At 44.2% G+C, this 10,486-nt stretch overlaps 1 protein-coding gene across 1 annotated transcript in view; it reads left to right on the top strand.

Annotated features, from left to right (window-relative positions):
* Positions 1 to 1,016: 1,016 nt before the first annotated feature.
* The window catches only part of SLC67A1 (solute carrier family 67 member 1), a 58,133-nt gene continuing 48,663 nt past the window's right edge, over positions 1,017 to 10,486 (top strand). The window contains exons 1-4 of the mRNA XM_054635478.2: positions 1,017 to 1,238; positions 2,599 to 2,696; positions 4,724 to 4,869; positions 5,787 to 5,919. Coding sequence (XP_054491453.1) covers positions 1,083 to 1,238; positions 2,599 to 2,696; positions 4,724 to 4,869; positions 5,787 to 5,919 — 533 coding nt within the window. The 5' untranslated portion in view covers positions 1,017 to 1,082. The remainder of the gene's footprint in view (positions 1,239 to 2,598; positions 2,697 to 4,723; positions 4,870 to 5,786; positions 5,920 to 10,486) is intronic.

Raw genomic sequence — 10,486 nt, 5'->3', positions numbered from 1 at the left:
TCTTTCCCACATACTCGGAGAAGGAGCAAATCTCTTTTCTTTGAGATTTTCAAAGCTTGCCTAGAAAAAGCCACAGCTGAACCAAGGTGTTCCAGCAGCAGGGTGAATGAGCTCTCCAGTTCTCTTCCTTCTAAAATTCCTATAATTCTGCAAAGTCAGAGCATTGGAATCTTCTTTTTCTCTTCAAAAGAAAGATAATCCTCAACCAGACTTCCAGGCTTCAACGAGTAAGAAAACAAACAAATAAACCCCCAAGCAAATAAGTAAGCAGACAAACAAATAAAAACCTTAAGTAAACAAGCGAGCAAACAACAAAACCCCCAAAGGCCAGAGTCTTATTTATTTCATTTCCCAGTTGGCAGTCAGCCTCATGATTTGTGTGGATTTAATACTTTTTTAAAAATGTTTTTGACGTTGGCTGGTAATCTGTAGTTTGAGTGGAATCACATGTGAACATTTGCTAGCTCAGAATTACTGTAAATTTGCAGCACCTGGAAAGGAGGGAAAATGGCTTAGGAAAAGATGATGAGAGGGGCTCTGACTACATGCAAGAGTTGTCTTTGTTCCAGAATCTGTATAAACCTACTGGAATTGGAAATAGTTGTTCTGCTGTAAGCTTCGCTTGCAACCTCCAAAAATAAAAGCAAAGTGCCTTTCATGAAGAATTAAAACAGTCATCTCTCCTGAGCCACCAGGGGCAGTAAAAGTGAAGGAAGTGAAGCAGTTAAAAGAGTTGAAGAGCTTATCACATGCTCTTGTTTGGGGCAATGTTCACTTTCAGTTCGCTGGGACGCTCCAGCTGATTTTTGTTGTGATGGCGCTTGGGGCAGTGAGCCCACAAGGCTGAAGAACCAGATCCGTGGATTGATGCACGGTTAACTTTGATCCTGCCTGGCTAGCAAGCAAAGGGAAGAGGAAAAAAAGAAAGAAAGAAACATTAGATCTGTGGCATGCTGGCTCAGCACTAAGCTTTGAACTGTGCACACAATTTGTGCCCCTTATCTACGCTTCACATTCGCAGCTAGCGAGTGCCTCCGTGTCATTTCCCAGCCCGTCCTGCAACAAGCCATTCTGTGAGCACCATGAATGCAAAAACCAGCTCTGCAGGTGAGGAAGAAGCCTCAGGAATGAGCAATGAGACCCTGGGAGAGGCCAAAAGGCAGCAAGTGATCCGTGTTGCCTACGTGATTGCAGCCCTAGACCTGACCTTTCTCTTCATGCAGATGGGACTCATGCCTGTGAGTATGGGTTCTCTTGCTCCACAGCACATTTCCTTCAATGCAGGTTTTCCAGCAAAGCCAGAAGATAGTCTTCAGCAGGAAAGAGGAAAGGTATCCTTGAAACTGAGAGGAATACTTGGTATTCTTACCAAACCAACAGGCTGTGTCTCTGTCCAGGGTACAGCTGCTAAAAGCTGATTTATTACTTGGGCTGCAGTAGCACCCAGAGCCCTTTCCTGGCCTGAGGGCCCTGGGTGAAGCTGCTGTAGTTTGTGTCTTCTGGCATGGAGTGTGAGAGTGACCCATCCAGCAGCTACCAGGAAGCAGAGGTTTCAGATCAAAGGTGGGGTTTTCTGAGTGTGTCATTAACCAGTTCAGTAGGATTCATTGCTTCTCACTTACTGGACTCTTCGGTCTGATTTTAGAGAATCAGTGAGGACTTTTGGTTGAAAAATACCCCTAAGATCATTGAATCCAATCAGAAACCTAACACTGCCAAGTCCACCACCAAACCATGTCCCCGAGTGCCACATCTAGACATTTTTGAGATACCTTCAGCAATGGTGATTCCATCACTTCCCTGGGGCACTCTGCTCCAGTGCTTGACAAGCCTCTCAGTGCAGAAATGTTTTGCAATATCCAATCTAAACCATCCCTGGTACTACTTGAGGTAATTTCCTCATGTCCTATTGCTAGTTACTTGTGAACAGAGACTGACCCCAGCTGGCTACCAATCCCTTTCAGGCAGTTGTGGAGAGAGATAAGGTCTCCCTGCACTTCCAGGCAAAACAAAAGCATGACACAACAATAACATGAATCAGAAATAACTGCCCATTGGCTCTTCAAGGTATGCATCTGTGTTTTTTGCAAGCTCAGGCTGTGGGTGTACCATCTAGTAAAGGCAATATTTGCTCATGTTGTACTTTCATTGATTCTGGCTTGTTGATTAAATAACAGCTCCAGAACTCTTCCGTATTTATCTCCCAGAGGATGGCTGGGCTGTTCCAGGTGCAGGGTCTGGAGGCAGAAGGCATTTAAAACTTCCCTTATCCCCCTTAGCAGTTGCTGAATACATTCAGCTGTGTTGAACTGCAAAGGTAAATGGTGATACAAACCTGTCAGCTGGTGCAAAACTGATGGTTTTGATCACATGTCCCTGCCCTTCAGGGTGTGGGACAGAGACATTTGGTCTTTATTAAGCTGCCAGTGTCTGGCCAATGAAGATTTCCTCTGTAGGGGTGGGGAACTGAAGGAAGTGGTTGTTTGGAGCTATGATCCTCTCCACACAGATATTAAGATGTTTATTCATAAATATAGCCTGATTCTTTTCCATTTATTTGGTTTTTGTGGTGTTTTTTTTTTTTTTCTTCATTTTTAGTACTTGGCAAAGAGCCTAGGTTTGGATTCAGTGGGGTTTGGCTATCTCCAGACCATCTTTGGTGTCCTCCAGCTCGTGGGAGGTTACATTTTTGGAAGGTAAGTGAGAATTATTCTCATGACCCTTTATATAGCTGAAAAAGGCCAGGCATTTTTTATGCTTTCATAAAAATCATTTCATTCTGGTTTGTGGTCCTGTTGAAATGTTTGAGGATTTCATAATGAGCAAGGGAAAAATAAATGCTATTATTAGAAATACTGCAGCATAGAAGCAGCCTTTATATTAACTTAGCTACATTTTAATGACACACATTTAAGTGTAATAATATCCTGGGAATGGGCTTAAACCACCAGAGTCCTCAGAGCCCAGGTCCTAACAGCTTAATTCTGCAAATGTTTTATAGCCACGTGTAACCTTAGAAATCCTGTGACTAGGAAACAAAACAAAAAAAAAGGAGGGTATTTATTGATGGCAAGTAGAGCTGTCAATTACAGTAAGTGAAGGTGGTGTCATTTCACCAGCTGAATCAATCTGCATCCATGTTGAATACAAATTTAGACTTGCATGGACCTTTAAGAACTTCTGAGAATCTGTTAAGAATATCTATAGACTCAAGCTATCAAAATAAGAAAAGAGTGGAAAATATTTGGGCTTTCTGCCTCTTTACCCAATGGAACAGACTCTCCTGTTCCTCATGAAATGCAAATAGCTCTAAAAAAATTGAGTGGTGGGAGAATACGTTCCTAAAGACCAAGAAAAATAAAACCCTGAAAGATATGTGTAATTCAGTGACAGAAAACTAAAATGGGACAGAGAAAATGTAACTTCTCTTCTTGATCCTGCTACTAATCAGCAAATTAATAAATGGATAGGGAGCTGCTGTAGGCTGCTTCAGTTTACCTGCAGGAAATTTACTTTCTGGCTGACATAGATTGGAGCTCTACAGGATCCTCTGGTACATGGAGTGTGGCACTTTGTGGATCTGATCTCAGCCCTTGGACACATTTTCAAATAAATAACAGCAACATTTGATTCTACAGCACTGCTTGGCAGAAAATGCATTTTTAAGAATGGAGATGGTGCAAAGGGCCCACTTTTAATTAATAGGCTTTTCCTATTAATACACAAACCTAGAGTAGTATTTCTGTCCTGGATCTGGTGCCATCTGAAATCTGGTTCTCCTCCCTGCATGTCATTCACTAATATCCAGAGTCACTGCTGAAGGGAAGGAAAATGGCAAAATCTGACTGGGACCAAAGGTGTCCTTTGCCAGATTGAAGCCAAAATTTACAATATAGGTTTGAGATAAAAAGGAGTTTTCTAGACATGAGACTGCTTTGATGTCAGTGTAGGAACAGATTAAATAGAAAAGAGGAAGAAAGGGGAAAAGAGAGAATGTGTTTCTTAGCTCAGTTTTTTTGTGCTCTTGCTTGATGCTCCTAAACAGATATGAAAAGATAAAGCACTGTGTTTACTTTTAAGCAACAAAACAAAAAAATCCCCACTCCCCACACCAACAATGTAATGATTTGTGGTCTTTAGGTTATGAACAGCAAATGTAAACTGTCCTGGCTTACATGTAAACAGCAAAGTTTTGACCTGTGCCTCTCCCTCAACACAAAACTTTTTAATTACTTAAGCTTAGCTCTGTTTGTATACTAACCCTGGCATTTTTAGGGGGTTGTTCCTCTTAGTGTAAACACAACTAATTGCTATGCAAGGTAATATTCATCTGCTAACTGTAATATGCAGCTTAAATAAAGGGAAGGAGGAAGGAATTGTAACAAGAAACTCTAAGGCCTGTTTTATGGTCATCTTAGACCCTGTTGCTCAGTACCTGTTCTGGTACTCTCAGACTTTGTCCAACTTAAGCTTTTTAAGATTCTTGGAGTTGAATTACAGCAAAGAGTTGGAGCTGGGTCAAAACCTGATCTGACTGGGGTTTTTCCTGTTTGTGTTTTGGGGCCTGGGGAGTTTGTGGTTGTTTGTTAGTGTGTTTAGTTGTGGTGTTGTTTTTTCCCCTTAAATAGGAGCAAAACTGATTTACTGTTGAGCAGTCTTTTATTTTCTTTTTTTTTTTTAACCTACAGAGAAAACTGACAACCTTGTGCCATTTCTGTACCAGGTTTGCAGATCAATTTGGTGCCCGAGCAGCCTTAATTCTCTCCTGTGCATCTGGAAGCTTCTTCTTCCTGCTTATGTCCCTCTCCACCAACATCCCCCTCCTCTTCCTCTCCAGGCTGCCAGGAGTGTTCATGCATGGGATACCAGGTAAGGTCAGTCAGGGATGTGTAGCTTTCCAAATTGCTTTTCCTGCCTGATTCCCCCCACTTCTGGCTTGTTTTAGGGGAAGTCACCAGGTCCAACAGCATGAAGGAAGGCAGGAGGAGCATGGGATGGTCCTCAGGGGTGAAATGGTGGGAACATGAAGCAGCAGGTGGAAAGCAGTGCTGATTAGTCTGAGTTCCAGGCCCACCTTCCTGTAGAATCTTGAGGGAATTGTTTGGCCTTGATCATCCAGGCCATCATGGGTGCAAGTCACTTGCTGGCAGCAGAGTTACCCCAGACTTTCCAGCTGCCATCTTGCAACCAGGATATTTTACACAAAATCTTTTCCCTTTCTCCTGCTAAAATGAACATACTGGTAAAAATTAAACATTATTACAAAAATACCTTCCATTACCAACCAAGCTGTTCTGTTTTGGCTGATGTTTCCTATATTTTTCATGTGAAAGACATAAACTTCAGATACTAGAAGTCCATGTAACTCATGCAAGAGGAATCAAGTTGATAATGCTTCCTGTCACTTGTGAAGGGGATTATTTGAGTGGTTTGAATGGTTCTGTTTCTCATGATTGCTGGGGCTGTTGTGTTCAAAACTGATGGACTATGGGGCTCCCAGAGGAGATTGACAGTGCTTATTTGGAGGCCCTCTTCCATGCAAAGTATGAAAATTAAAAGCTGGGGAAATTGCCTCTGGCCAGAAACCATCCCAGAAAAGTTTTAATTGGTAAAAAAAAAGGAAACCCCAAATAAAAACAAACAAAACCCCAACAAAACAAACAAACAAAAAACCCCCAAAAACAAAGCAAAACCCCAAAAACCTCTTAATGGCTTAGCAATAAAACCATGGGAAGTGCTGGGGCATCTGCTCAAACCGTGTGGTTTGATATTTTTCCCCCCTGCAGGTGCTCAGAAGGTTATTACAGATGTGACCACTCCTTCCCAACGTGCTGGTGCTTTGGGGAAGCTGGGCTTTTGCTTTGGAGTGGGCATCATTACTGGCTCTGTCGTGGGAGGTGTTCTCTCCACCAAATTCGGGTGAGTGAATTTGTTTGGTGCTGATTTTGTTGCAATCACAGAGGGAGCTGCTAAGGGATATTCTGCTGCCCTAGAGCTTTTGATGCTGTCTTACTCCTGGTGGCAGTAGAGGACCGTACCAGAACTCAACATTTTGCTTTCCGTGCTGCTACAAAGAGTACTGCCACTGTTTTCAAGGAGATCTTGTTGAAAATCTCACCTTCTGCCTACTTAAGTACATTTTAAAACAAAATAGATTGAGAAGTGGATTTTGTCTTTCTGCTGATTGTCTTGTCTTTGGAGCTGAGAGTGCTGAAAGAGCTTTTAATAAATGATATTGTACAACTGAGAAATGGAAATCAGGAGCAACATGAAACTTGTGGAGAAAATGGTGTCTTTGGGACATGCTCAATATAGGGCAAGACTATGGGAAAGGGGAAGGCAAGCTTGGGACAGTGGGGGAAGAGAGTGAGGGGGTCCAACCCTGTCACAGCAAGATGAAGCAGACACCTGACAATTCCATGTTGGCTCTCCACAGCCTGGCACATCATAGCAGGCTGCCACCTTCTCTTACATTCTGCAGAAGGAAATAAATGCTCAAAAGGTTTGGTGTGTCAGAGAATTTTGCAGGCAGTGAAGTGCATGTGGCTGTAATCTCCTTGGAGGATTCCCCAGCATTGCTCTGGTGGGGGAAAAAAGCCCCTGGTGGACATTCAGATTTTTGTTTTGTTCTGCTTCTCTTTACTATGGATGCTTGCCTCTGCAGACTCTGGTTAAAATAACTCTACAGCATAGGATAGAGGGTAAAAATCACTCCCATCCTCGTCCCAGTGCTGTAAGCTCTGTGGACTGTGCATGGTCCTGCATCTCCTGGGTGTTTTGCACGGGGCACAGTGGATTATGATGTGGAGTGTCGTGTGTTGTTCTCTGAATCCCACTGTGCATTCAGGCGCTGCAGTGATGCAATTTAGGGTGTGAAATCCTTTCATAGGTTGAGGACAATGCTGTAACCTTGTAACCTTAGGCAGCAGCCCTAAAACCTGTTGGCTGCTGTACCTTGGCAGTGTTGGCCAAGTGACACAAAACTGATCAGGAGGATTCATTTTGTAGTTATTACATGGTTACATAAAATTAAAATTGGAGACATAGATAATATTAACTGATCAGCATTTGATCATTACTTTAATAAGTATTGTTTTTAACCAAATACAGTGATTGTAGACCTTTATGTGTTAACTGAAAGTAAAGGTTACCTCAGTTCTCAGTTTTGGTTATATGCCCATATTTAAACATTAACATGGAAGCAACGTTGCTATCTAGCAAAAATTTATGGGATTTCACTTTCCAGTGTGTGCATCGGTCACAGGTTTATAGAAAGGAGGCAGGGGAGGGAATCTCCTGTGTCATTTAATTAGTCAGGGACATTGACTGGAAGGCAGCCTAGCTTTTGCACGTCAGGTGCTGTCAGACAACGGGAGGCTTCCACACTTGCTCACTTTGAAAGCTTCTGGACCTTAAACTTTGTGTCTGCAGCACAACGCTGAGAAAAGTGAACCTTGTCCCTAATTATGGGCGAGTGCGACAGCTGCCCGTGGAAAAGGAGCGAGCAGCTCTTGGCTTTCCCCAGCAGGGCTGGTTGGTTTCCCTCGCGTCCTGCGGAGGGCGGCTTCAGCCCGCTGCTCCTGCCCGGCATTTGGGGCTGCTCTGCACTCCCAGGGCAGGGCTGGGGAAAGCAGCGCCTGCTCTGCTCCCTGAGCATCTCTGCATCCTCCTGGGAGGACAACAGGAATTTCTATTCGCACGGGATGAGCTGTACCGTGCTGGCAGCACCCCGATGTGCACAGAGGTTGATAGGATGTGATAAAGAGCAGCTGCAAGCTTAGGAAGCTGCTCTGGGGGTTTGGTACCAAGGTTTGCTGCGGCCAAACCCCACTGCGCTTAGCTCCTCTGCCAGATTTCAGTGCAAAGATTAGAGGAACAATCCACCGGGCTTTAAGTGTTTTGGCACCGGTGGAGAGCAGGAATTCAGCTGAGAGCAGCTCTGTGCCACGGACAGCCCCGAGCTCTGTGCCATCGCCATCCCCTCCGGCTGTGCCTGCCGCAGAAAGGAGCGGGTGCTGCCCCAGGGACATGGCCCAGGCTCCCTGGCCTTGCTGCTGTGCCCCACAGCCTGGCTGCTCATCCTCCCTCCCTCTTTCCCACATTTGTACAGGAAGGCTCCAGCTGTATTTGGAGCTGCGTCATCACTTCCTTTTTTTTTTTTTTTCCCCAGAAGAATGACCCAATCACCTTCCATTGAAAAAGCATTTCTGCTGTGTCATGGAAGAACAAAGCTGGAGATTTCTGTCCACTCTGTGTTCTTTGCTTTCCCTTACCACAAAGCTGGCCAGCATCCCCCATGTGTTGTTGACAGCCTTATTCATATGTTAGCAGTGCTGTGTATACAAGAGAGGGAGTAGAAATCACTCTCAGTTCCTCAGCTGATGTCATTTTGGTATTATTCTTCTGTGTTGTATTTACCATTGATGTATTTGACCTAAAGAACTGGTCTGTTATTGTTTTCATTGTTGGAATAATATTTGTCAACCCTTATTTATTAAGGGAGCCCCGAGGAAGTTGAATGTCTTGTTCTGATTTGCATAGGATTTTTTGGATGTTAGATCCCGACCTCTGCTGTTAAACTGTAACTGCCAGCTCCAGCCCTTCCTCTTCTTCTCTTTGAAGTGCCACATTTCCCCCCTTGTTTTCCAAAACTTTGCTGGTCAGGCAAATTTCACCACCTGAGGATGAAGTATAAGCCAAGTTATTAACACAAGCAGTTGTAACCATTTAACAATTTGGAAAGTGTTTTCTGTTTGCATGGTTTTTTGTTTGGTTGTTTTTTTTTTAATTACCGTTTTCTGGTAATTGATCGGTTGGGTCAGGACTGTGGATATAAAATTCCTTCAGCTTGAAAAGAACTCCTGTAGTTCAGCTGAGGGCTACACAGGTTCTTGGGGAATGCAGACTCCCTAAGAGTTCATCCACAAAAGGGGACTAAGAAAAGGAGCTCTGTTTGCACTCTGCAGAGGTTCTCGTGGGGCCGCTTGCTGCAGGTGAGTGCACCCCTAAAGGGAGGTGATTTGGTGCTTGCAGCAGACTTCTGTGGCAGCCCTGTGGGTGAAAGGTGGAAGTAGGCAGCTGGATTAGTTTTCAAAAGCGGAAAGATGAGTCTAGGTAGTTAATTACAGAGATTTCATCCTTTCTTCTGGGACTATGATTAATTACATTTGGCTGCTTTTTTCTTCTAACAAGGCTGCAGAGCATCTCTGCTGCATCACCCAAGAATTGTTTGCTTTCTATGGACACAGAGAAATTTCTTCATTTTAGTGACTCAGCTGTAGGCTTACATCTCCTGGAGCAATTATTCTTTTGATTACAGCAGGCTTTGGGGATAGTTTGTTGGGATTTTTTTCCCCCTGGCTCTGCTATTATCCCTCTTCCTCATAGGGAAAAGAAGGAGCTTGTTTGCCTGGAGTAGGGAATTGCTTTTTTTTTTTTTTTTTTTTTTTTTCAAAAACCCATTTGAACAAAGTCCTCTGGCAGGGAATTTCTCATGGCTTCGTGGCAGAGTGGAAAAACTGTGGGTGTTGAAAGGACTGAAGGTTGGGAGCTGGGAAGGTGGGTGGGAGCATGGCAAGGGGTGAAAGGGTTGTGCTCCATTTCAGGACAAAGCAGGGCATTCTGCTTCTGGGAGCTGCTCCTGCTCCCTTCCAGCAAAAACTCTGATGTTTCTCTGCCTGGGATGATGCTGCTCAGCCAAGCAGCAAGGACTGGTGACGCTTGTACAGGCATTGCTTTGTCCTTTGTGTCAAGGCACTTGGGAGAAAGGGAGGTGGAGTCTGCTTGCCAGCAGGCAAGTCATCCATAATCTGCAGCGTGGTCTGTCACTGCTGGTTGAGCTCTGTGGGGCCATGGCAGGAATGGGGACAGAAGAGGAAATGGGCTGTTTGTCAAGGAGCTGATGGCTTGGGAGAGGTGCAGATGCCCTCAGCTGTGGCCTTCTCTGAAAAAACAAAACAGAGTCTAAGGGTTTTTTCTTATTACTTACTCTGCATGGCAGCTGTCTTAATTTGGAAGACGTGGCCCCAAAGTTTATCTGTAAATTCTGTGATAGAGGATCATGGATATTATCCTTCAACAACTTGTTGAAGAAGTCAGGTTTAGGGCACTTCTGTCCTCTATTCCCAGCACCAGAAGTTTCTAGTTCTGATAACTTGTTTAACCTATTCTTGAACCTAAGAAATGCCTCAGTGCACTTTGGGTGGAGTTCAACTAATCTTAGACATCTGCAGGGGAGACAACTACACCTAAACTTGCTGTTCAGACTCTGTGGTTGACAGAGAGACACAGGTGGTTCTACAGCATCCTTTACCTCCTCATGAAGCAGTCCTGAAGCAGCTCAGGGAACCATCTGCTTCCTAAGCTTTTTCTTGCTTGACCCCCAAGTCCCAGGACACATTTCTGGCCATCAGCACACTGTACCTGTGGCCAAGGTCCTGGAGTTTGATGCTGGATTGTGAACTTACCAAAAGCCACCAGGATGCAG

Source organism: Agelaius phoeniceus, chromosome 6, assembly GCF_051311805.1.
Source record: "Agelaius phoeniceus isolate bAgePho1 chromosome 6, bAgePho1.hap1, whole genome shotgun sequence".
In the NCBI taxonomy this organism is placed as follows: Eukaryota; Metazoa; Chordata; class Aves; order Passeriformes; family Icteridae; genus Agelaius; species Agelaius phoeniceus.
The sequence above is the reverse complement of the archived record's forward strand: the minus strand, read 5'-3'. Positions and strand labels throughout refer to the sequence as shown.